At 41.6% G+C, this 27,091-nt stretch overlaps 1 protein-coding gene across 9 annotated transcripts in view; it reads left to right on the top strand.

The window, feature by feature from the left end:
• LOC117774988 (RNA-binding protein Musashi homolog 2) overlaps positions 1–27,091 on the top strand; it is a 251,138-nt gene that overhangs the window by 170,042 nt on the left and 54,005 nt on the right. For all 9 annotated transcript variants that reach the window (XM_034607765.1, XM_034607758.1, XM_034607764.1 and 6 more), the window contains exons 8-9: positions 9,277–9,359; positions 20,774–20,888. In XM_034607765.1, the coding sequence (XP_034463656.1) occupies positions 9,277–9,359; positions 20,774–20,888 (198 nt within the window). The remainder of the gene's footprint in view (positions 1–9,276; positions 9,360–20,773; positions 20,889–27,091) is intronic.

The raw sequence follows: 27,091 nt of genomic DNA, 5'->3' as shown, positions 1-27,091 counted from the left end.
TCAGAAACAAAATACTACACATGGGTGATTACAGCATGATGGTGATGCTGAGGAGAATCCTGTAATTTGGCCTGTATATATTGGTTTCTCACCTGATTGCACCATAAGCTCCTCAGTCTTGATGTGAAGTCCTCAAGTGGTGTAGTCTTGTTCATTTCAGGACTATTCTCCGCAATCACTTGATACAAATAGAAACTTGTGAACATGCTCTCCTCTCTGGCAACCCACCCTTGGTTAAAAGCCACTGCTGTCACATTCACTCCTTTTCAGTGAACTCTTTATCTATACTTTACTTTACGAGTCTTAAATTTCCTAATTTATATTCTTCAGATTTTTGTTTCCTTATATTTCTTTGTCTTGCTCATCGCGTGCCCTTGTTTTTAGCTTTTTATGGCTTATAGCTTTTAGCCTGGGTGCCAGTGAGCTAAAGGGTAGTTAGTCACCTTCTCTGTGGGTAATTGCCTCCATTCAGCTGTTGCTGGAACAGCCTTTGTGATCATATAGGAGGAGAGACATTCACACTTATGGTTATATTGTTTAGCAGTAATGAGGGGCTTTTCTTGAGTTAGAGTGCTCCAAAGTATACTGGACAGGTGGAGAGAGCTGCAGTCATTGCACAAGTGCACGCTCTGTGTTCTTAATGAGAGGCCTATTACCACTGACCACAGTAGAGCAGTGCACGTGCTGACAACCCAGATTTGTGTTGGCCAACATGTGCTGAAGTTACGGTTCGGATGATGCTGGAGAAGCTTTAAATAAATGTGTGTGATTAGAGCATTAATAAAATCAATGATAGTACGAGGGTGGGTTACGCTCTTCATATGTACTACAAATGCTTCACGTTTGTGTGTGTGTGTGTGTGTGTGTGTGTGTGTGTGTGTGTGTGTGTGTGTGTGTGTGTGTGTGTGTGTGTGTGTGTGTGTGTGTGTGTGTGTGTGTGTGTGTGTGTGTGTGTGTGTGTGTGTGTGTGGCGAGCCGGGGTGTCTCTTTAAGTAGGACAGTAGAAATTGATGGCCAACTCTGAAAGCTGACCTACATAGAGGCACAGACAAACTAGCTCCCTCAGCATGCATGCTGAGCCCAGTTGCTCAACAGAAAATGCAGAGGAAGCAGACATGTTGTATGATACTGTAAACATTTCATAAACACACAGTACATCCATCTCTCTTAGTTGGGCAGTTGCAAGTAGCACAATATAGTACCACACTACATATGCATCCCATGTTGAGAGGTACATTTACCCTGATCGAGCATTTTGCTTATTTAAGGGAAAAGCTGTTGTTTTTTTTTGTTGTTCTTTCAATTTGGGGTTTTTGTTCCATTATCTGTTTTACAACTTTGCAAAGTTTTCCTATTTCCTGCCTTCAGTTTGCATTCATCTTTAACTGTAGTTAATAATTTGGAAACAAAATTGATTGACCAGAATTTCAGTAATGACTTGTGCTTCTGAACTGATAAGTACAAACTCACCGTGGCACCATGAAATGATAAAGGCCAAGCATGAATAAAACAACAAATCACATTGAAATCCACTTACCTTAATTTACATTCATGTTCCTAATTGTTCTCTGGCCTGATGCTGTTTATTTTATTCTGTTATTAAAAATTCCCTTTGTGACATTTCTCAATGATCAATAATGAGATGTCCTTTCGATTGCTGTCTAAACTAATAGGTTTTAGCATTTAAAAGCCTGAGAGCCTGAGAACACCTCCATTTTTCCAATTGTCACTGAAATATTAATAATGTAATGTTGGATTAAAAATAAATCTTGAATCCTAAATTTGAGACTCATTCAGTTGTAGAACAGTGGAAATAAAACATGGTTTGAAAGGTTTGTCCCAACAAGTTCCCACAGGTGTGTTGCAGTTGCAGTTTGCTTTTTACCCTCCGTTCAATTCATCCTAAATCAGTTCCATGGGGTTTAGGTCTGCAGACTGTGCTGCTCTTCCATCTTGTGAAGACTCCGTCTGCTTTTTTTCTTCTCATGTTTTGGGTCATTATCTTGCTATAGGGTGAACCCCTCAACGACCAGTCTATCTTCCTCAGTTACTCCTCTTTTTCTCACCAGTCTGGTAGAAATATAATACACAGCTTCCTGCAATACACTATTCAGAATAATTCATCAGAAAGTGGAAAATAATAGTGGCCTAAAAAGTACAATATTTTGTTTTATATTTTAAAATGCAGTAGTTGTATAACGTAATTTAGCCCCTTAAATGTGTATACAGTAATTGACTATATTCCATTCCATCATTGTTTACCCCACACCAGGTCAAATAACAACAATAACAATGATACAAAAATAATACAAACGTATTGTTCTATATGATTTCATTTCATTTGTCTCTTAGTTTATATATATAGTGTTGTATATGGGTGACTGAAGTTCATCGACCTTTTTAATAACTTCTGAGAGCTTCCTGAAAATTATAGTTTACCCACCCTTTTATTTTACCACTAGCGCGTCCATGTATCCATTCCCATTGAAGACAATTCCAAAGACTAATGGGTGTTAGTAGGTTTTTTTGACCAGTGAAAACGGTGCTCAAGAAAACCAGTTACTTCTATCTATCCCTGAAAAAAAGCCTGTATTCAACCAAATTATTTACTGTGGTTTTTGGTGACCCAAACCTATTTGTACCATGAGCAGCAACACAAACCTTCATTTTGTATTATTCAGTAAAGTTAAACTGCTGACATTTCATTAACTATTTAAAACATTCAACAGCAGTGTACGTGGTACTTGTAGTTTTACCAAACTACCTGGTGCTTGCTCATACAGTCACGCACGGTGTCTTGTTGTATTTCACATCATTTTTCTAGTTTTTCCATCATCATTTTGCAGACAGGGCCTCAGAGCCTGAGTGAAATATATTCGTTTCAACAAACTAAGCCTGTGCACTTCCCTCAGATAATGTTTTTTTATATCGACAACATCTGTTGAGCTCTCCAGCTGCAAGACTACATCATAGTGTTTAAACACTCCACACTGGGGCAGGTGACTCATTTAATTAACATTTACAGGGATTCAGTAAATGACTATGAGTAATTTATTTATGAGCTAGTGCCTAAAATACATGGGGGGGGGGGGGGGGGCATCATAAACATTATTGAATATTAACCTATATTTACCTGGAGAAAGCCACACAGTTTTTTTCTGTTACTTGTTTTTAAGCAATGAGCCAGATAAATACATTTGTTTATATCTATTTATTTTGTCGAACATGACCAAGTCCATATAAATGTAAGGTCGAGATAAAAAAAAAAAGTTCGATTCTGGTTCTAATCTATTTAATGGATCCCAGTTGTATTTCCTTGAAGCAGTCCACCGTTGTGATGACAAGTATTTCATGATTTATGATTATTAGTGTCATTCAGAACCTCAAAAACTAACCAGATCTCTCAGCACCAGACATTACAAGGACGACAAATGGAACCGTTTTGGTTGTGAAGTTATATCTCAAGCCACAAAACATCTCAAGTGTTATCTTTGGAGTGTTGTCTTGTAAATGTTAAACGGGCTGCATTTATATAGCACTTTTCCAGTCTTAATGACCACTTAAAGCACTTTACACTGCGAGTGACATTCACACACACACATTCATACAGCGCTTCTATTGCACATCATTCGCAATGCAATTTGGGCAATTTACACAAGGCAATTTAGGGTTCAGTGCCTGTTCCGTGCATGCGGACTAGAACTACTGACCTTCTGGTTACTGGATGACCCACTGTACCTCATGGTGCATGCTCCTGGCTAAATGTACTCTACACGTCAGGGGTGAATTTCACATCGTCCGTCTTCACTTTTCCCCCTCAGTTTCAAGTGCATGGAAGCCGTCACATTTACATATGTTTGTTTTGGTTGTTTATCAGCTGTTTTCTTTTTTTTCTAGATTTGTGATTACAGAGTCTGAGCATGCCTGTGGGACCTAGTCTAGTCTATGTCTCTGTCTGTCTGCCTCTCCACCGCTTCCGCTGTGTTTGTCTGTGACTAAATTAACCACGAATAAACAAATGCTGTGTTTTTTTGTTTACTTCTGAATGACTCAGTGTCAGATGTAGTTATCAAAGGGAAGGCTCATTTGCAGAACTAGTGCAGTGCCTGTTCTAAACCTTCCTGTTTGGATTGGGCTGCTTGAACTCGTTTGGCCTATGGTGATGCTGGTTTGCAGCTCTCTTTCTGAAACTGTAGAAGTCACCTGCAGTAAATGGCCATGGTGACTAAAGAGCTGTTCACCTGTTTATTTAAAGTTTGGTGAAGCCAGCAGAACCCGAACTGGAGAATCAATTGTTACAGAGAACTGGTCGCCATTAATATTGAATGTATCACGTGTCCAAATCGCTTTAAATTGGAAACTGCACTTCCTCTTAATGATACACATTCCAAGTGTGACGATAATACGATGAACGGATCTCAAGATATCTTAGCCACATACAGACTAACAGGGATTTCTGGAATTAGATCGATGTTAAACAACATGTTTGATTCATTGATTAAATATGTACTTTAAAAATACAGTATTTTCTTTTGCAGTGATGTATAATAATAGTAGTAGTTTGTTATATAGTCAGATCTGGATCCAGAGTTGGACAAACCAGCACTGAGCACAGAGATGAAAAGCACAGACTACAGGAGAGAGAAAACCCACATTAATGATATTCAGTAATGTGATGTAAATGCATGGGGACAGAGAGAGATTTCCCCCTGCTTTTAACTGTCACATTACAATCCTTATTTTTAAATATTAATTCCGACTATTCTGTGTAATGTTGACAGGGCATTTTTTAAGAAATTTGAGCCGTTTCCTTGTATTAATTTACTCTGCCTCTGTTGTCTTTTGTGGGCCATATGTGCTCCGTTCGGGTAGAAAGTTCCCGGTGTTAACTGTATTCAACAGGGGATTAACGCCCAGGGCTCTGGATCTCGAGTAATAGCAGGCGGAAACACTGATCAAAGGCCTCTAACTGCGCTGTGGGTGTGCGGACTGCCTCTGTCTGCTTCTCTGCATTACAAGATGATGGGGCCTGGAGGCTGGAGTGCACAGGCAAGACATGCAGTGCGGGAACTTTCTGTAGACTTACGCCTGAGTGGACAGACAAAGGCTTGATCATGCATAATTAGAGGAGGATAACCAATTCAGCGGGGGGGAAGGAGAGGAGGAACAGTTGTTGCTCCAGATGAGATGCACCTATGAACGCGCATGTGCTCGTGTGTGTGTGTGCAGCGAGTGCATGTGTGTGTGTGTGTCTTCTGTGTTTGTGTTAGTGTTTGTGCAGCGCGTGGTAGGGGGGCTCCATTCCCTTCATGCTGTGTGCCAGAGGACACGACTGACACTTCCCCCAGGTCGCCTCACTTCCTTGCCCTGTTTTGACAGGTCTGGTATACAGCAGCAGGCTCCAGTGTTAATCAGGAGCGGTACAGTCCTTCTTGTCGAGGCAGCAGATATATACGGTTATGGTTCTGTATGTCCAAGAGGCTGCAGCAACTCTAATGACCCATGCATCAACAATGAAACTCTGTAATGTCTTTGCATAGAATCAGCTTAGTATATCAGTGATATTAAATATTATATCTATATTGATCCGACCGAGGTGAATCATGTGCTGTGGCATCCACCGGATGTCAACTGAACGCCTCCAGTCAGTTTTTTGGATTGACGTGTTTGACAGCACTCCATACCGCCATCATGAGGGACTATATTTTGGAAGAATGTTGCGTTCCACCCTCCAGTAGAGTTTAACAGACTTGAAGTGTCTGTGTCAAGGGTTACTGAAGCTGAAGCTGCCCTGGAGGCTCCTGGTGGCCCAACACCTCACTCAGGCATTTTATGTTGGTTTGTCCAACTGTGTGTGTGTGTGTGTGTGCGTGTGCGTGTGCGTGCTTACTGAAAAAAAGCATGTTTTTGAAAATACCTGTGTTGTGCATCTGGAAGCCGTTTCAAATGGGTTAAAAAAAACATAGGAGACACTTTTAAACACTTTTTTACAATGGCCATTAACGTGTCATAGTTTCATTTTAAGTTTTATACAAACTGCAAAGCTGCAACTCCACTTTTTCAAGTAAAAGTCGGCTCAGCTGCATCGTTCTGCAAGTTCTCTCATTATCAGCTTCTGGCAGAATCAGCTTTTTTCCACTGGAGTGACAGAAGCAAATAAGCTGGAATGAGTATGAAATAAAGAGCGAGGGAGATGAAGCCGGGAAAAGGCCGTGAAACTGGGCCCCCCCGCTGATTCTGTGGAGCGACGAGATGAGGCCGAGCCCAGTTCTTGCTAATAGGTGTGAGCAAGTGCAGCCACGAAGCCTCGGCCACTCGCCACACAACACCTATTATCAGCCGTCCTATCAGACATCCTCGTGTTTCCATTTACAGGGTATTGTTCAAGCAGTGGGAAGCTTCTTCGGCGCGAGCAGGTTGACACCTCTCTCCTCGTGTCTGTCAGTGCTGACAGTATTTAATAGTCTAGCAGGGCCTGGATACGTGAGGATAATCTCGCTCTGCGGACCGGAGAATGGGAGACAGAAATGCTACTGTTGCCTCTATTTTGTGGCCTGTAATTGTCTGTAAGGTCTGTAAAATAGGATGGTAGAGGAAATGACTGAAGTGGTGGGGCCAGAGGTTCACTCAGCCCACGGGGGTCCGGCCAAGTAGGCGTGTGCTGAGCCAAGGAATCTGAAATATAGGGCGGGTTGTTGTGAGATTTTTCTTTTATGTATGTGTTCATACACATTCCTGGAGTAGTTTACACTACAGCAAACTGTCTTTCTGTTCATTTAAACAGATCCACTCATGGGTGGAAGGGCCCTGCTGGTGGTATCTGTGGTGGTGCGGCTTGGCCCTGACCCCAGTGGATATAATTGTGCACTGGAAAATGTCCTGTCAGTTGATGGAGGAGCTGCCTGTAGCAGCAGGAAGGAGTGTGGCGACAGGGGCCATGTGTGTTAACCTCTTTCCTTGTCACTTTTTCTGTCTTTTTCCCCACCCCCCCTCTCTCCTTTCATCTCCCCCTTTTCCTCCATCCCTGTGCGCCCTCGTTCCCCCCCAGACTCCACTCCCTCTACCTATACTCCACTGTGACAAATTACTCCTGGCGGTTGATTTGTTGGTTGTCAAAAGTGCTCCCTGCGCTGGCATGAAGGTGGGGTGGGCGGGAGGAAAGGGTGCATCCCACCCCCCACCCCCCCTCCTGTTCCTGCCCGTCGTCATCACCGGTCCCTTGTCTACCCCAACCTCGCACATGTGCGACGAGCTCCCGCCACAACTCGCCATTGAGACGTCTCAATGGGAACTGATATTCTGTCTCATAAGATCTCATTAGATTAGCTGTTGTCCGTGTTTAATTAGCTCACACATTAGGTTTCCAGCCCTTCCTTTGACAAGACGGTTTTGGTACGTTCAAGCTGGTGTCGGTAGCAGATGAGTGGCTTGAGTGTTATTCATGTCGGAGGAGGAGGAGGAGGAGGAGGAGGAGGGGCAGAAATGGAAAATGAGAGTGCGAGATAAAGACTGTATGACAGAACTGTAAATGTCAGTGTTTGTGATAGGTTGCCTAGGATGCAGCATAAACCACCGCTGACAAAGAAACCTGTATTTTTCAGAATTATCTGATGAATTGATTAAATAAGCTATTTCCAAGACTAATGTAATATCATACACATGTAGAAGATATATGTATATCTTCTACATGTGTATATGAAAATGTGTTTTGTTTTTTTTTAAACCTGCAAATATTTACCATACAACATGCTCACAGTAGGTATACGTTAGGTTATACATAATATGTGATGTTATACGTTACATCAGTATCATACGATCGGTATGGTAGATATATATTAACTAACAGGTTGGGAATTGGTTTATCTAGGAAATTAAATAAATGACAAATATATTTTTGTAATCACATTGATTAACGCTGCCATGATCAAATCACGTGATGCGTCTTTCTTTTTGGGACCAATACATCATGTCATTGTGTAAAAATGAATTCTCCGGTCATACAGGCGATGTTGTGCTGACAAGAAAGATACCAAACATTGACATGCTAAACATTTTTTTATGCGGTACGTAAATGCAAAAACAAAAACCCAGGGTTGAAAAAAAGAATCATTGATTTGCCACAGAACCAGCAATGGCCCAGTACAAACAGACAGTTGACGAATATCTTTCCTTTGTGTATCCTACAGAATATGTTGTGTGATGTGACACTGGGCTTTGAAAAGCTTCTTTGACCTTGAAATTGTGTCCTGTGAAGCAGATGATGACTCTCAACTCTTGGAGTTTATCTCAACCTGTATGAATGGGGAAAAAAAGGACAATATTCACTTTAAGTAAATATTTGAATGACGTATATTAGGGTATTAGTGTTTTTACACATTCGGCATGTTAGTGTTCTTACTGGATCATCTGTCGTTCCTAGAGAATAAACTGACGCTGCTCTCTGGAGTGTGTGTCAGTCACATGGCGTGTTGTTCACAGTGCCCCACTGTTTAAGCTCAATCTGATGTGATTTTATTTCATCATCGGCTGTTTGCCGTTTTGAAAGGAAACTCATCTCCTTTCAGTCCCACTTGCTGCTTTATTCACTAACTGTTTCTCTTTTGTGCCGTTTCCTCTTTTGCAAACGTAATAGAATATCAGTTTTCCTTTCAGCCCCTGCTATACGCCGCAGCTAGATTGCTTTGTGCATCACCATCAAAACACAGAGGAGAGCATTGCAATCCACTTGTGTTCAAAAGTCTGAAACCATCTTGTCTCTGTGTCTTTGTATCAAAAGAGGGGTTAAGCTTTTATCCTATAAATATGGCATGAAAATCCCACTGTCAATGACACATTCATTCTAAGGCCTGCATTAACATAAAAACCAGAGCTTGTTATACAGTGAGATTTCAATAAAAAGAACACAAAATGCATTTAATGAAATTCAGATGCCGGGCCCCAGCTCCCTGAATCTCATTAAATGAGCTTTGTGCTGTTTTTCCATCTTCTCTTTGTAGAAGAGGTCCTCGAGTGCCCTTAATAATGTGGCAGATTTCATCATATTCTTGATTTAAAGGGGACAATGTCTGTCTTGTTCACTTGTTCTTTTCCATGCCCAAGCCAATCTCCACAGATGTACCCACATAGTTTCTGCATCTGGCTCGTAATAATATAATGTTCCATCTTGTGGTGCATTTTCTTTTAGTTACTGAAGTTTTGTTAAGGTTCTCCACTAACTCATATTCTCTCCCTCCTTTTCCTCCCTCCCCCCACCCTTCTCTGTTTCTCTCTGCATAGGATTTGGTTTCATAACTTTTGAGAGTGAAGACATCGTAGAGAAAGTCTGTGAAATTCATTTTCATGAAATCAATAACAAAATGGTAAGTCCACTCATTTTTTTTTTTCAATTCCAGGTGGTTGTTGAAGGATTAATATTTGATTTCTCCTTTCCTCTAGCATTAATAGGGGATCCTGTGTGTGTGTGTGTTTTCGTGTTCATATGGACAGGCTAACACACACATTGACACTCACACACACACACACACACACACACACACACACACACACACACACACACACACACACACACACACACACTCACTGGATCTGTGGGTCTCAGGGATGGGAAGGCAGTGGTGTGCACTGCCCACAAACCGTGAAATTGTGTGGCTGAATTCTGCCTGTCAGGCTGAGGGACGGGAGAGTGGAGCCCGTTCCTCTCTTTCTGAATCCTCTAACCCACACACATACACAAACACACACACACACACATGCGCACACACAGGTGGACATGTCCGGGGATGCAACAGGGAAGCTACTGGCAGAGGCAGAGTTCATTAGTCAGGGATTAACACCTTCCACAGAGTCCCAGTGATGCTTGTTTTACTTAGACCACTAATATGGTCATCTCAGAGTGCTACATAGTTCAGAGGCAGTTTTCTAAGTCCTCGTGTCACCTATGATAATTGACAGGAACCGACCTCAGTGTAGCGAGTGTGACATTAGGTCCTCCTTCACCCAGTTCCACCCTGCAGGCCTCTCGAGAGATCCTGCATCATTTGAGCGGTTCTGTGGGTTGTGATTGACTGGAGGGAATACTCGTCTGTCTGCCGTGCAGTGGGGCTCCGTCTCTCAGTGTGTGTCTTCACTCTCTCCCAGCCTTTCCCCCCCGAAACTGACTGACAGGAGCAGTGTAGTAGAACCATGTTCACCAGAGACCGGCCCAGGTCACATATGACCCCGGTATACATCCCTCTGTGTCTCCGCGCTGCATCACAGTCGATGCACAGGACTCCAACCCCAAAAATTCCAGAGTGTGACAGAAATGACTGTATGTGCTTGGAAGATATTCTGTCACAATCAAGTGTCTCAGATCCTCTGACATGAAGGCGTAGCATTGTGTGAGCACACATAATATCACACATCAACATGAATGCATGCACAGGCCGTAGCGTACACACAAAGCAAAACAACAGGCTGTCAACGCTTCATTTCAAAAACCATTCCAAACCTATTTCTGCATTTGTCATGTCACCGAAAAAATCATTAACCAATCATTTGTTTACCAACAAATCTCATATCAAATTTCTGGAGTAAAATTCTAATTGTATGTTGGTATGAACATTTCTATGACGTATTTACTGTTTGCCTTTCCAACTTATATCATGCAGAAAAAAAGGTATCATTTAAGTCCAACTCATAGAACTTCTAGTTAGTTAATAATTCATAGTGTTAATTAGGAATGCAGATTTGCTTAAACAATAGTTCAAGACTGTACTCATCATTATTAATTTAAAAAATACAGGTTCTTTTAATTCAATTAAATTATAGTAGTTGTTGTGACAATACCACATTTTTTAAACAAGGTTGGAACTGACTCAACAATAAAATAAAACCTTAAGATTAAAGGCAAAATAATGTTATCTCTCGACGTTGTATCTCATCGCCAAACAAAAGCTAAAATATCAAACACTGTCAATAATTCTTTGTGACTGTTACACAGTACGTCAATAAAGAACATGAATTAGTTCAGGGTATCTATGCTGGACAGCTTTAGCACCAACACAATAACTAATACATTTTTGTTGTATTGATTGTTTCAGCTGAAAGAGACTTGCATCCCCTTTGTATGCAGAGGGTTGCTTTACTCTTCATCTATTGCAACTGGTTATTCTAGAGAGAGATAATCTACAGACAAAGTGAGAGTGAGAGCAAAAAACTATATTTAAGCCCGACCAATGTGGACTTTTGGGGGCCATAATCTTTTTTTGACACCAATATATTTGCCAATATATGTTAAGAAAAAAATGGACAAAGAAAGGTTTGATGTTTTACAGTCAAACCATGAACATTCTAAGTAACTATAAACAAAAAACACAAACACAACAAATGATATGCTTTAGATAAAGAAAATATATATTTGTATACAATATAAATATAAATGCACACTGAATTGTTTACTATGTCAAATATTTTATTTCAAATCTGCATATATTTGCAAACATAAACCTTGATAACAAAATGACTACGAATGGCTCATATTGGTCGATCATCAGCCAACCGATATCGTTTGGGCTCTCGACGCATCTGACGCACCTTCTAATAGTCAGTGTTTACACCTGACTGGCTTGTGCGTCACAGTCATTATAGTGTTCAGTTAAGCTTTGCTATTAAAGGACTGTGTGAAGTTTGAAGTGAGAATGCGCTGGAAGTGTCAATTCAACACTTGGACTCGTGAACACACAGAGCTGTGATGTGCTGCACCGTTGTGCATTGCGACATGTTGTTCTTCAGGAGGTGAGGCCAGAAAACACAACAGCCACCGTATTCCTCACCTGTGTCTGGTTACTCATGACAGGAAATGACACGTACGGAAACTCATGAGGGAGGCCCAGAAACCTGAACGGGAAACACGAGGATCAGTCAGGGGACATTGCCTCGTGAGAAGACTGAGGCTTTTGTCCCCTTTGTAGGGATCCCTATTTCCAACACCTACTGTACATTAAACTTCACAGAAGGCCGGAAATAAGTGTGTTCCTCAGATCCTCTACAAAGTGCTGACATCTGAGAATATCGCCATAGAGCAAAGAATGAAGAGCGTGATAAGAGCATATTTCAAAGACACTTCAGGTTTTACCTTAGCTGCACGGAGGAGAGCACTGGTTATCCAGTGTCTGAAGCGCCAGCACGCAAAATAAAAAATGCCTCCTGTCTTCAGCCTTATGAAGTACCATACAGAAATAGACCTCATCCATCCTCCCTGCGAGTGTTATCTAAGATGGTTCTTAAATAATTGATGCGGACAGAAATTCCACCCCACATGGGAGGACGGTGGATGTACAGGGCACCCCACCTTCTCCTCGCCCGTCCTCTCAAGGGCTCTGGCAGCCGAGTGGGTCAATGCCCACTCAGATGTGAGTGACGGGACCTCTTAGTGACTTGGTCAATCACCCTGTGTTCATGTGCCACCGAGGCCTCGCTCCCAGGAGCACTCCCTCTCTGTCACTGTGAGTTCTGCCTCATATATAATTAAAAACAGGGTGCTGCTTAGCAAGAAGCTCTCAACCTGCCCTGCCAGGTGCACTGACTTCTACATCGCTCTCACCTCGCCAGACTGGCCTGCTTTTAGAAAAATGCATGGAGTGATAAAAGTATGGATTATCCTCTGCAGGAACCCACAACCATCCTTTAGCCATAGCTCCTTGTATTAAAACCAGTAAGTATGTTGGAGTAAAAATCAATAGGCAGAAGCTGGCTTGACAGTTTTCAAATACTTTGAACAGTTTATCACACATATAATGTCTTTTTCATTTACTAGCAAGACAGCACCTTAATACAGCCGGTGAAAGGTTGCGAACTCCGTTTGCCAGGACAGGAGTCCCTGCATCACTCCTCGGCCTGCTGTCAGGGCCGCACAGCTAATTTAGAGTATCACCTATCAACCGTTGGCTCTGATGAGCGAACAATGTGCCATTAAAATGGACTCACATTGGTTTTAGTGGAGTGCTTCAAGGCAGCGTTCTTCTATGCGTCATTTTTAATACTCAGCAGTAGCAAATGATCACAACAGGAGGGAGGAATTTTCTGTTACTTGTCAATTTCTCACCGACTTCCTGACATGACCAACCAATTACTGCGCCGAGGAGAATGAGCGCCGACTCTCCAACGGTCACTGAGGTAACGGACTAATACAGGAAGGCATTTATACATCCGCCTGTAATATTTAGATACACATTCATTCTGCACATTGTGTTTATAAAAGCAGAATTTTGAAAGTAAAATGTAACCTTCACATTATTAATGATACAGTACTTCCAAATCTAAAACAGGACAGAGAACAGGATTATGATTTGTATTTCCCTTTAACAGTTGGTCCATCTTTCTTTAAAGGGATAATAATAATAATAATAATAATAATAATAATAATAATAATAATAATAATAATAATAATAATAATAATAGTAAAACTGCTCCAGTTCATCTGTTTCATATTAAACATACAGAGAAAGATAAGAGAATAACTTGAAGTTGCTGTAAGCAGAGATGAAACTGCTCTATTGTTGCCTGCTTTGACGTTCATGAACACCTCAAACGGTTTTCTTTCTCCACTGAGGCACTTACGAATTGAATGAAAGTTTACTATGGTCCAAATGGTGAGGTGGAGCATAGTTCCACATAGCATTAGCAACCAGCCCTAAAAAAAGACAAATTGGACATCTGTGGGGACACTAGAGACCCTGGAGACAAATTCTTTCCAAGTAGAAAGTGAGAATCTTTGCTTGTGTCTTATACCCCATCAGTATTTCACTGACAAGGCAATGCGCCTTGCATGACAGCCGTACTGTCGAAGAAATAAAATGCTAAATTACCCTAAAGATAAGCTGTTTTACAAATAAACGGACCCAAGATTAATGTTGTACTGTACCGTCAACCTGTTGTAAAGTAGAACAGAAACAAGTAAACGTGCATCAAAAATTATCATTAAAATAATAATAAATAAATAAATATTGATGTATTATCCCTTGATATAGAATAACGGAATCAAAGAAATGTTAAAAAATTATGGCAATTATGTGAAACTCAACAATACAGATTGGTGTGGTCATGGGTAGCCTGCGGTACAGACCACTGTGGCACCATGCGAGTCACTGCTGCACAGGGAGAGCTGCTCTTCATCTGTTACTCTTTAATGTTTTATATTCTGTGACTTAGTCCAACATTATCCTGCACACTCAATTTCATGTTTACAGGAGGCCTTTATTGATTTTATATTTTTCAGATGATTTTCAGCACTTGGATTAACATAATAGGATCAATCCACCTGCAGCTGCGGGGTTCATGATAGTAGCGGTTTGAGGACTGGGAGCTATTGCTAGAAGCAGTGTGTAGTTTGTGATCAGCTAATCAAAGCAAAGCACTTTTAATCAGACCCACATTCTGAGTTTTGTCAGCGCCTGCTGAACCAGGTCTGCTGCTGCTGCTGCTGCTGCTGGGTGTAAAACCGGCAAACCAGTTGGTTGAGCTGCCACCGCACATTGAAGTTTACTGCCGTCAAACTAGAGGCCATGAACTGTGTGTGTGTGTGTGTTTGTGTGTGTGTCTGTGCACATACGATTGTATCTACTAAACTAGCTATGATTATTTTAGACAGTAACTACATTGTAAATTCATTTTTACACCTCCGCACCGTAGACAGCCATTACCAGAGGCATTATGGTTTCAGGTTGTCCTTTCGTTTACATTTTATTTATACAGCCCCTTTCATACATAACATGCAGCTCAAAGTGCCTTACGATAAAATCAAAGACATGAAATAATATAGATTCATAAGTACACATAAGGCAATAAAACAAAGACTAGGATAAAAACATAAAACTGAATCCTAATAACGCAAGCGCTTATGATGAAAATAAATTCACACAGATTCCTAGTAAGTAAAATTATTGTGTTTTATCCTATTATTTAAAGGTTCAAAAGTCAATTTCATAGTTGCATCATACAGATCTGCATAAAAGCAATATCACGGTATTTACACTTTAACTAATCAACAGAAAGGAAGCTATACCAGTTGGCGTGGGCAAACCATATGGCATTAATTCTACTTTTTCGCTTTACATAATTACACAAAGATATAATGTTGATACAGGTGATTTTTCTCCTACAAAATTCCTATTGTAATTTTTTAAATAGATTATCTTTTCTGATTAAACTTGGAGAGTTTCTTTCCGTTTGGATGTGAACGTTCGGCTCAGTTGAATCCTGTGGTCTCTCCCTAACCCTCACATGACTCTTACGTCTATTATGTACATTAAACAACAGTAGCTTCTCATGACTACATCTCTGTCCATGCTACCAAAAGTGTTGGACATGGGGGGGCCATGTCGCCTCTCCCTCAGCGTCACACACTACACAGCCACAAGCCCTCAGCCATATCTCCCTTGCTCCTCTGTTTGATTTTTTAAATATGCTGTGAGGCTGGGTTCCAGTGGAATCTGAGGGTGTAGTCCCTCTTTAAAGGAGATATCTACAGAGAGAAACTTACATCTCTGGAATGTTGAAAATGTCTTGGAAAATTTCATTTTCTAAGAGAGTGGAAATCTTTTACACTGTTTGAACATTAAGTGCCTAATAAGGGTTTCGGTCCCTCGTGCAGTTCTGCCTCACAAGTTCTGGACTGTAAGTAATTGGATGTTTACCCTTCAATGAAGAGGGAAAGCTTTGAGGGATGAAGGAGGTGGAAATCCACTCGGCACGCCGCGCTCCAGGACGTCCCATGAAAGCTGAATGATGTTCGGATCTGCTGATTGAGGAACGTGATGGAAGCCGTTTGACGTCAACCTGATGATCATGGCCCTCACTTTCGAATGTAGCCCTAAGTGTGTACAGGGACAATATCATCTTTGAATACAGAGGCATGACAAGGCAACAGTGTTGACACCACAGGGTGCACCTGGTCCTTCAAATGACCTCATATCCCATAGCTTTCACATAACCACGCTGAGATATCATCAGACGTAATGACTCCCGCAAGATTGCTGGCCATTGAAGGCATCATTTTGCTTTATTCAAACGTTATTACCATAATAACATGTCTTCTATTACTCAGTGTTTGCCATTCTTTTTATGGACCATGGATACAAGCGGTTCATAGAAGTATTGTGCTGTAAATAGCCACCTCATAAAATACATGACATACAATTTTTGTTTTGACTGGTTCACAGAGGTCACCCCCCCCCAACCCAACCCAAGTCTAGTTTTTGAAATATCAAATACTGACCTTTTAGAGGCTGGAAACCTTTGAAGTTGCACCAATAATAGGGAACAGAGGTTCTCAACATTTTTGTATTCACATAAATAGAAATTGATCTTAATAGTAATGGGTTTTAATGAGGGAACTATTTTGCAAAGAAATCAATTGTAATTTTTTTCCCACAAAAGAATATCTTTTATTCATTTTTAATTTGTACGTTTTAAATTAGCTTCTTTTAATGAACCATTTGTTAAATGGTGGCAAGAAGTCTGTTATTTTTTTTTTTTTAAGTGAGTAATCCCGCGCCACCACCATGCCCGACACCGTGCATTCAGGCCTGTGACATTTCCAAACTATTCAGTCTATGTGTTTTGACTGTTCAGCTGGGAGTGGGAGCTGGAGTAAATGAATCACTGTTTCTTTTCTTCAGTCTGCCAGTCTACTGATGGAATTCATTCACTAGCGAGGCTAATAGTGGCCGTATACACCTCCCACATTACACACACGCACACACACACTGCACCCACAACACTTGTCCCTGAAGGACAGTCATTGCCAGTGCATCCCGCCCACTCCTTCCTGTTATACCTACAAGGTTAATATGTATGGGAGATGTATTGAAAAGGTCATAACTGGAGCGTTTCACTGCCGTGTACCAGAGGGTTTGTACATAAATAAGAAAAACTGCTGTTTGTTTATTCTTCATCAGTGAGCTGTTTTACTACACTGATTAAGAAGCGATGAAGAGCTCCTGCAATTGTTTGTCATTAGGATGAAAAAAGATACATATTTATAACCAGAACAAAACAAATATTTGATATATAATAAATAATATTATATGGTATAAACATTCGCTAATGACATTCAAGTTCTTTACGATAGATTGATTTTCAACCTTTTTTTTTATATATATTTGTTAATTTGTTTTATCCCAAATTTAAGAGCCTAACCAAGGAGAGAATTAGCTTGTGCCATATTCTAGTGACATCTTTTGTTCCACTCTCATAACAATGTTAATCTCCCCCGCTATTAACTTACCCATTCCCATTCTAAATGCCTCTGGGACGACGACAGCTAGTTGCCAGAGACATTATGTGTCAAGGCGACCGTTTCTTCTTACTCCAGGATCACCGGGCTGTAGTTTACATGAATGAGCTTTGATCACTCAGACTAACACAGCAAAGAGCTCCCAGTTGTTCTAATAAATGTGCTCTGGAATTTACTCCTTGAAGCAATCGCAAACAGTATTTCAAATGACATACTAAAAGTTTTATTTAAACTGTTAAGTGTACAGGCTCTACTGCTTGGTCTGCTGTTTTCGACCCAATGACACAAATCTCAAAGATAAGCTATCAGCTGCGGGTTATCGGTGCATCTTGACAAACGTTGAAAGCTCAGCGGCTGAGATAACCATACCTTGTTAACACTGTGTTGCAGACGTTCACTTCAACAAAAACATGCCCTGCAAACTTGTATATGTGTGTACGAGGCGCAATAGAGCTGAAAAACATGAGATGCTCAGACACCCAAAAGCAGTGAGCAAAAAACAACTACAGAAATATTTTAGTGCATGAAAATAAGCTGTGTAACATATGGCTTTTGCAAAAAAAAAAAAAAAAGGCACATCATAAACACAGTGAGCATGATTCATTGCTGCACTTTATCTTTCTTGGCTTGGAGAAAAATATCGCCATGGTATCATGATATGGAAATTTTGCCACAGGAAGCCCATTTATTGAAATCTTCATGCAGGCTGGCGAGTGCTCTCCTTGTAGCTTGTTCCTTTCAACTGTTTCCATGTTCTTTAAATGAAGGCCATTCATTCAGAAGTGCCTCCTCAACCATTGTGGGGGGGGGGGACTTGGCAGCGCGGGTCTTCAGGTGACTCACAGGAACATCTCGGTCTGGGTTCCTGGCTGCATCAGTGTTTCCCCCACACAAGTAGATTAAATCTGTATCGGGGGCAGCGGGGTGGGGACGGAGGCGTGGGGGTAAACGCCCATGTGAGAGCACGCTGTTCGCTTCCATGTGCAACAGTGCTCGAGTGATAGGTGCACAGAGGATGAAAGAAAGAAGAGATTTCCCTCGCACCTACAGCCAAAACTGTGATGAGGTCTGCCTGTGAGGACAGCAAAAAACTTCCTGGAGGCTTTGACGGTCCACCGGCGGTGGCAGGGTTTCTCCCGGTGCTTCAGGTGAAGATAGGAAGGGAGAGACATTGAGGGAAAGAGCAGGAGAGTGAGCGAGTAAGCAGAGTGAGAGGGTGAGGAATGGAGAGCAAGGCAAAGGATGCTGCACACATGAAACAATACTGTGCTTCCTTCGATGCATTTAAAGTCCTTGAGTAGTAGAAGTATTAGTCGTAGCACAAGCCATAGTTCAGACTGATACCTTCAGTTAAAATAAGTGGCTGTAAATTTAGTGTTTTTCCGCACTTCATGTTGCAGAAGTTTCAATCTGCAAAATTTGCTCACGACCACTGCACTTTTCCAGTGTTTCATTGTCAGACTGAGATTGTGTTGCTGTCCTCTCCTTTTCTTGTTCTCTGACTTAGTTCCCTCTGAAAAGCTCCTTCCTGCTTCCCTCACACAGTCCTGTGTGTTTGAAGCAGGTGAACACCCACACAGTCACACCACTGCAGATCCTGGCTCCTGGCTGGTTTTTAAACCATGACAAGGAGCCCTCTCTCTGAATATCAAAGACCCACATCTGAGAGCATGTAGACATGACTCACACCCTGGTCTGTCTTATTCCCAGCAGGCCACCTGAGCGTCCAACTCACTGTATGTGGCAGGGGCTACTGGAGGACGCTCATCAGACACTGTCGTGTCTGTGGTTTGGGCAGACCTGGGTTTGTATTTGTCACCCAGCTATGCCAACCTGAAAATCCCAGCAGTGTGCTTAGATTTCTAACAGACCCATTTTTTCCCCCACCCGGTTGCTACTTCCATGCCGGGGGGGGGTCATTCTTTGACAATAAGAGCGCCTGTGCTCTCCTCAGTACAATGTCAAACTGTGCCAGGCTAGCAAGGAGGGCAGAGTAGCTGTGACAGCTACAAAGTGGCTGAGGGAACTGTGTACTTTAGTTGGTCTGGTTCAAATGAAAGAGCTGCTAACAGCAACAAATCACAGCTGTGCAACGCAGCAACTTTCCCTCTGTGATGGAAACCTTTTTCATTAGTCTTCCCTTTTCACATTCCTGCCCCTCTGCTGGATATAGAGAACTTGTTACGCTTTTTATTTAGCACAGCATCTTATTACACATGTGAAGATTTCACTTTGGCAACTGGCAGTAGCATGTTGTGTCTGCCTTTGTGTTCGTATGGATGTGTGCAAAAAATGAATCGTGTGTGCATAGCAATGTGCACCTCTGGCCTGTCAGAGTTGCAGGCCTATTTGTATGGGTGCCGGCCTGTATACCTTGGTTGTGGTGCACACAGCACTGGCACAGTAGCCCGTCTTGTGCAGCGGGATGACATGTGAATCCCAGCAGCCGAGAAAACCCTGCTTAAGTGGAGGCAGTAGGGAGAAGCAGACGAGAGCCAGGAGGCAAACAGACAAACAGATGGACAGGCTGATGCCAAGCAGGCAGTGGAGCAAATAGATTGTGCAGCATGGTGAACAGACTCAGCCTACCAAAGAACAACCAACAGACGCAAGACCATGCCACCCTTGTCAGCCGCTCGGGCTTCTCTATAATTCATCGAGATAGGATAGATACGTTGTAAATAGGACTCTCATCTTCCTCCTTCTCCTGATCTGCCCCTGTCACATCCCCCATTTGATATGTGTTATGTAGGAGGAGGAGATGTCAGCCTTGCGAGATGGGAAATGAACAAACACGTATGTGTGAGAACTGGAGTGAGAGAAAGAAATGCAGGAGAGAGATGAGTGCTGCAGGTGGAATTGGATGGTGGGACACTGGGGACTTGAGCCCAGCAGACGCACACAAATACACAATACGCTTTGAAAAAGAAAAAAAAAAAGAGAAGCACAGTTACAAAAGACATTATTTCCCAGTGTTAGATTTTAAACACGCTGCCCTGGCAAGACTGAACAAATTTTGTCAAGAGAAATCCATGCTTTTGAGATTAGACGTTGTTTTGATTAAACAAAATCAGCTTTTTTCAAAGTGACTGGACACACTGACACACTCTGGGACTTTGGTAATGGCATTGGTGAACAGAGCTCCTCTTATGTTGATGTCTCAGAAACTCTCGGAAAGTATTTAGCTTGTATTTCCCCCGAGGCATTGGGCACATGCTCACTGGAGCAATAACCTTTGCTTTAATGCAGGAGGAGCATGATTGTAAGTTTTCCTTAGAGACTTTCCTCTAAAATGTGAGGTGCTCCGATTGACTCAGTCTTGTTTTTCCTCTATGGAAAACATCTAGCTGTGCAAGTCAAATAGAAAACCACCTTAAAGAGCTGAGACAGCCCTGTCAGAACTGTCTGGTTGTGTACCTACACAGTCTAATGGTTTGTCTGTGTGTGTGTGTTTGTGTTTGTACATGTGCATATGTGTGTGTCTGTCTGTCTACATAGGTAGAATGTAAGAAGGCCCAGCCCAAGGAGGTGATGTTCCCACCAGGTACACGAGGGCGAGCCAGGGGTCTGCCCTACACCATGGATGCCTTCATGCTGGGGATGGGCATGCTGAGTGAGTCAAACACACATCCACGCACACAATAACACACACTCATGCAAGTAGACAAACAAGTGATATATGCATCAGTTTCAAACTGTGAATAAAAACTGTCTTTTCAGGCATTAAATTCTGTTTAACCCAAAACCTGAGGTGCTGAATAAAAACCCACTTAAGCATTGTTTGAAAACCTGAGGGTTTTCTGAATTTCTGACACAATAGAAAATGTTTAAAAATGATTTGATAGCTTAGACATGGCTGTAATTGTAAGTCATTGCCATTTCCATGAACTGTTTGGACATTTTTTTTTAAATGGCCTGTATCCCCACTTGTTCCTCCACCTCCTCAAGCATGTCTCTTACCATTGTCGGGGTCTGAATCTTTATCATAGTTGTTTCATCAATGAAACACTGCTGTACTCTGTTTTATTACCGCCAGCCTCACTTAGATTTTCAGCCATCTTTGGAAAACGCTACTTATAAAACGTATTTATGCAGGTTAAGATTGCTGAAAAAATACACTTCCCACAATGCATTTTGCCTTTCCTATGACTATTTCAGCAAATCATGATGTATTTCATCACTGTCCTGAAAAACAATGACAAAATCATACACATCTCATTCGGTCTCGAGGGTTGATACACGTTTTTTGCATCAATTCTAAATGGTTAAAATAAATGACAATTTTTTTTTACAGTTGGAAAATGAAAACTGTAAAAAAAACTGCGCCTTTAGTTTTTTTTTCCTTTCGGGTGTGGGGGGTCAGCAGAGTGGACGCCGCGCACGCCATCCAGTCATCAGTTTCCACCTGCTAAAAAAGTCAACTTATGCAAACTCCCGTCTAGATAACCCCATTAGGTGGGCGCTGCCCCTAATTAGGCTGCTTCAAGGTGTGCCACCAGTGGCCACTGTGGTCTATTTCTGGTCGAGTCTGGTACAGGCAGCCCCTGGGCATATAGGAGCAGACCAGCACATTAGCAGGCTAAATGAAGAGGAAAATTGGTGTAATGTCATATTAAGGATTCATCACTGTGCCCCCCTTAATGGGTAATGAAGGGGACACACATGTCAGGGAGAGATCTCATCTACAGGGACCTCAGCTGCTGGCCCACCCCTCTTCATTACCATCCAGCCCCTGCCTGTGGCCCTTTTATTTAACACTACTGCACACTCTCACTCCCTGCCTCCCTACCCATCTATCTAGCTCTCTAGCTCTCTATCTATCTATCTATCTATCTATCTATCTATCTATCTATCTATCTATCTGTCTGTCTGTCTATCTATCTATCTATCTATCTATCTATCTATCTATCTTTCTATCTTTCTATCCATCCATCTATCCATCTACCCACATTTCCTGTGTATGTAATTTATATGTACGACCAAACCAATTGGATTTCCCCCTCCACATAAAAGATTAATATTTTCTTTCAAAAGCAAAAGAGACACACAGCTGATTGTCACAGACGTGCTTTGCTGTGCAGCCTGCCCCCCCCTCCTCCTCCTCCTCCTCCTCTTCCTCCTCCTCCTCCTCTAGTAGCAGGTGCAGGCAGAGCCACACTCATGCATTTTTATCTCTACCAGGTAACGTAATGTTTGAAGCGCCTGCGAACGTTGATGGCTGGGCATGTTGCTTGGTTTTCTTTTTAAATAATGGATAGGAGCCAGTGGATTTGACCATCTATTGAGCTGAGCACCTCGTTTTTTTAAACAAGGAAAATTAAGTGGACAGTAAACTAATCATCTACAATCTGGAGAGGAAACGGTGTGAAAATACCTAAAATAATCCCAGTATTATTGTGGTATTTTTAAAACGTGCTGAAAATGTTCAAAAGTTGAGTAGTATATTTATTATAGCACCATATTATTAATATTAACAATCTAAATATTAAATATACAACATTAAGATTGAAGAAAGAAGGCTTTAGCTTCCTAAAGAAGTAATTTCAGATATCATGATAATGCTGAAGACAGCAAATTAATTAGCTGCGTTTGCCAATGTTTAATTCCCCCTGACAGCAAAGTAGACAGACTCAGGACTTAAGTTCAATGATTCACTGAACTTTAGACAAATACAAATAATGATGCCGCATAGTTACACTGGAAAATCCAACAGAGGAAGGAAATGAACTGTTTTAAACAGCAGTAATTTCTGTTCCATTGTCTGCTAAGAAGCCAAAGAAGAAAACTATTTTCAGTGCACTCCTTTCATTTCAGCTCAGTGTGTGTCTCCACCGTGTTGTCATTCACAGTCGAGTTTCTCTCTGTCCTGGTGTGTGTGGGGAAGATTGGCACACACACACACACACATAGAGCCATAGTGGAGGAGAGACAGTTAGACAACTCTTTACATTAAATGCAGACATCGACCGCAAACGTCTGAGAGGTAGCACAAAAATGTTTGTTAAACACACGCAATTGGCAACAATGGATGCTAACAGTCGCTATTATTATACAATACAGCTAAAACAAACTTCTGGCTTTGTCCGCTGAGACAACTGAAATAAATCTTTAGCTCTGCCTGCCGCTCCTTCCAAGACGTTTTTACAACATACAACAAGTGCACGTTGCTTGCTGCGCCTGGAGACTCACTCATTTTGGTTGATGCTGGACAGTATTTACCAAGTAACCATGGTAATTGCGGGAATTATAGATTAAAACGGTACAACTAACCATCAGAAAAATGGTAACCGTTTCATCCCATGTATAATCTAACTGTAGATATATTTATCCATCTATTTGTCTGTCTCTACATGCAGTATAACATGGTCACCTATAACATTGACACAGGTTTTAATGCTGTGGCTTATTGGTGTATACCCGTGGCCTGTTTTGAGAGAGGTCATTCCAAACCGTCAGCACAGTGATTTAAAACCGTTTTAGTTGTCGCCATTATTTTCAATCGCTTCATAGCTTGATTAAATCAAATATTGAAACCATTTACCTGTTTTAATACGGTTATACATCTATCCATATATCTATATCCAGAAGCACAAACTGCCCGGGTTATTGCGGGCTTGACCTTTCCACGGGACCGATTATACAGCTGTTTGCGGCAAAAGGGTTGATAAGGCTGCCCGAGCGCCTCTGTCAGCTCTATCTCAAGTCGCTCCCGGTTCCATCTCATCTGTTAGAAGTATTTAACAAGCACAGTGAACTTTTCAGAACTTATTACAGTCTAATGTGTCTGCGAGGAGGAGAGCACTCTTCCCCTCCATTGGGAGATGGCAGGCAGGAAAGCAGTGATGTGCTCATGTGAGAATATTAACAGCCAACTTGTTTGGAGACACTCTTATCTAAATGAAATTGGAACAAGGACGGCGAAACATTCCTTTATATAATTTGCATTTGGAAAAAGGGACCCTAGGCTCATTATTTAAGAAAGTGTAAGCTCCTTTTGTGCCAAATCTCATTAAAGCCATCCCTAGCTCCTTTGTTTACTGCCTCTAATCGAGGCATTTATCTTTATTGTGTTGTGCCCGATGTATGTTTGCTGAAATTAATACACATTTGAGCTGGGGCGAGGTATGGGTGTACCAGATGGATAATTGATTTTAAAGTGAATCAGAACTGTTGAGCCATAAAATAGATACATTAGCATGAATATTAATAAGGCAAATAGGAGCACTAAGAGGCCGCCACCAGGCCAGACACAACGGTAGGCTTCATTTAGCGGTATGGTACAAAAGATAGCAGCGTCGCTCCCCCTTTCTTTTTTCTTTCCTCCCACTCTCTTGTTTCAAAGTATTCATCGATGCGCACATAAGAAGCATTTTATGAGATAGAATCTTAACTTAACATGTATCTTAATCCACTTTCCCAACTCTTTTGTATTCCCCTCAGTAGCTCTCTCCCCTCACACACTTAATATACACATGTGGTTGCAAATTCTTCATTTATAGTCATCTTGTAAAAACCCATTCTAATGCAGTACATCAGACTACAGGAAAGTGGGTTTTTTCGCTGCTCCAGAAAATGTTGAAATAAGGCAGTGCAAGGAGCTGCCCCATCTAAGACAACAATTTCGGTTTGGAATTTATTCTGTTTGACAGTAAGACAGTATCAAACACATAATATCCAATAGTTTGTGGTCCGTGATAGCTTTTCATTGTATCACATCACAGTTCCTCTCAGACAAACAAACAGCGAGGGGGTTTGTGAAAGCCATCCATCTGTAGCTTCCTGGTGATGACTTCTCATCAGCACCTAATGAGGGTTTTTCTTTTTTTATTTCTTTTTTTTCCTCTGGTGTAGCCTCAGTCCTGCTTCATCCCACAGCAGACCTCCCCCCCCCCCTCTCCGCCTATCTGAGTTGCATTTCTTTTTTGTCTGCGCGAGAGTGGAGAGGGTCTGGGAGAGGCATTTTCCCATTGGGTCAGGAATAAATTGAACTTTTTCATGGACAGCAAACACTGATTAGATATTTATGACCAAGGTCAACCTTTCTGATTCCAGCTGGCACAGGCTCTGAGGCATACAGAACAGAGCATCTACACACATGCTCTCGTTTACACACACACACACACACACACACACACCCACACACAGACACGCACAAAGCCTACATATGCTCACGCACAACCTCACACAAATATGCATGCATGCAAAGTATGTTTTGACACCTTCATTCTGTAGACCCAAGCATAAATGTGCATATAAACCATCTGTGGTGTAAATATCGTTCTCTGTACTTGCTCCAGAGCTGCAATGTGATACAGTGTATGCATTGCACTGTTAACTTTTCCCGTCCTTTATAGTATTAGTCCTCAGCGTCCATTTCGCAGCCCCCAAAATTTACAATGTAGACATTCAGAGGGTAATTTATCAGGCCGGTACGTGGCTAACGAGAGCCGAGGACACTGAGGCCTGAAAGATGTTCCAGAGGTCAGTCTCTGAGGTGTCGCTTACACACAATGAAGAAAGTGTTATCAAGGTTGGCTGCTGTGATTCATTCCTGGCCTAAAGGACTTCCTCTTATTAGGTAATTTAGCACAGATTTATGGTTGAAGGTGATAATAGCTTGAGGAAAACAGATAAAGAGTGAGACATATACCATAATTAGAGGGTTAATTATGTTTATATTACCCTCTTATGGTGCTCAAATTCTCACTGACTCACACACAGGCTCTGCCACCCACCCGCCCACCCACCCTGTACTCAGATTTCTTGTTTTGTCTGCGTTCCACTTGCTATCCGCCTGCTCCCTCACACCCCGTTTCTCAATATGTTGCCCACAGCTGCTTCTGTCTGAAAACTGTCCAGCTAATTAACTGGTGGGTCTGTGGTTGTAATAAGAATCATGACAGCAGATGAACAATACATCTGCTACTCTTAAATTTTTCTAATGACACTGGGTCCTCTTTGGGCCTCGTTGCAACTCTGCCACCATCCAGGGACTGTACAGCTTCGAAACAAGTCTGTAGGCTCTTAATTTGACTTTGGTTTAGTGCATACTGTGGGGAAAGTTTCAGATTTACAAGAGGAAAAAACCAAATTCTTTGATATTATTATGGCATAAATGTGCAAAAAGAAAATCTGCCACAGTTGTCAAAACACTGTGACAATACAATTGTACAATCCAATACAAATTTAATTCTAATAAATTCAAGAAATTGTGTTTGCTTTTGTCAAGTACAACAGAGTATTGGTGCCATATTGAAGCAGCAAAGAGAACTTGTGCGGTGTTCCACTCAATCTGGATCCCAAATCTCGATTAGCAACTAATCTCGTATTTTTTTGGAGAAACTAAGAAACCCCTTTAAATATCACATGTAACCAACGATAGCCCTGCAGTCGACTACTACTTAACATGTCCTCCTTCACAAAAAATGATTTGATCATTTTTAATAACTAAAAGTATAACCTAACAAGATGTTAATTTTAACACAGGCAACAGGCTAACAACAAGTACTCTAAAATTATGGCTTTATTTTTGTAAAATTATGATTTTATTCTTGAAGTCCCTTTAGGTGGTCCTAATACTCCATTATATTCAAGGAACCACCTACAGTGGATGACCTATTAGCAAGTATTTTTTGATTTTAGTCCAGAATCAGTCATGTGCTAAAGGGTAAACCTAAATGCAGAACACAGGTACAAGTGATAAAGTGAAGATTTATTGGGGGGGGGCTCTGGCAGGCAGAGGCTGAGGACAAAGCAGGGATGTTGGTTAGAGGGACGGGGCCAAACGAGGCTGAGCTGTGAACGTGTTTGGATGAC

Source organism: Hippoglossus hippoglossus, chromosome 14, assembly GCF_009819705.1.
Source record: "Hippoglossus hippoglossus isolate fHipHip1 chromosome 14, fHipHip1.pri, whole genome shotgun sequence".
Taxonomy (NCBI): domain Eukaryota; kingdom Metazoa; phylum Chordata; class Actinopteri; order Pleuronectiformes; family Pleuronectidae; genus Hippoglossus; species Hippoglossus hippoglossus.
The sequence above is the reverse complement of the archived record's forward strand: the minus strand, read 5'-3'. Positions and strand labels throughout refer to the sequence as shown.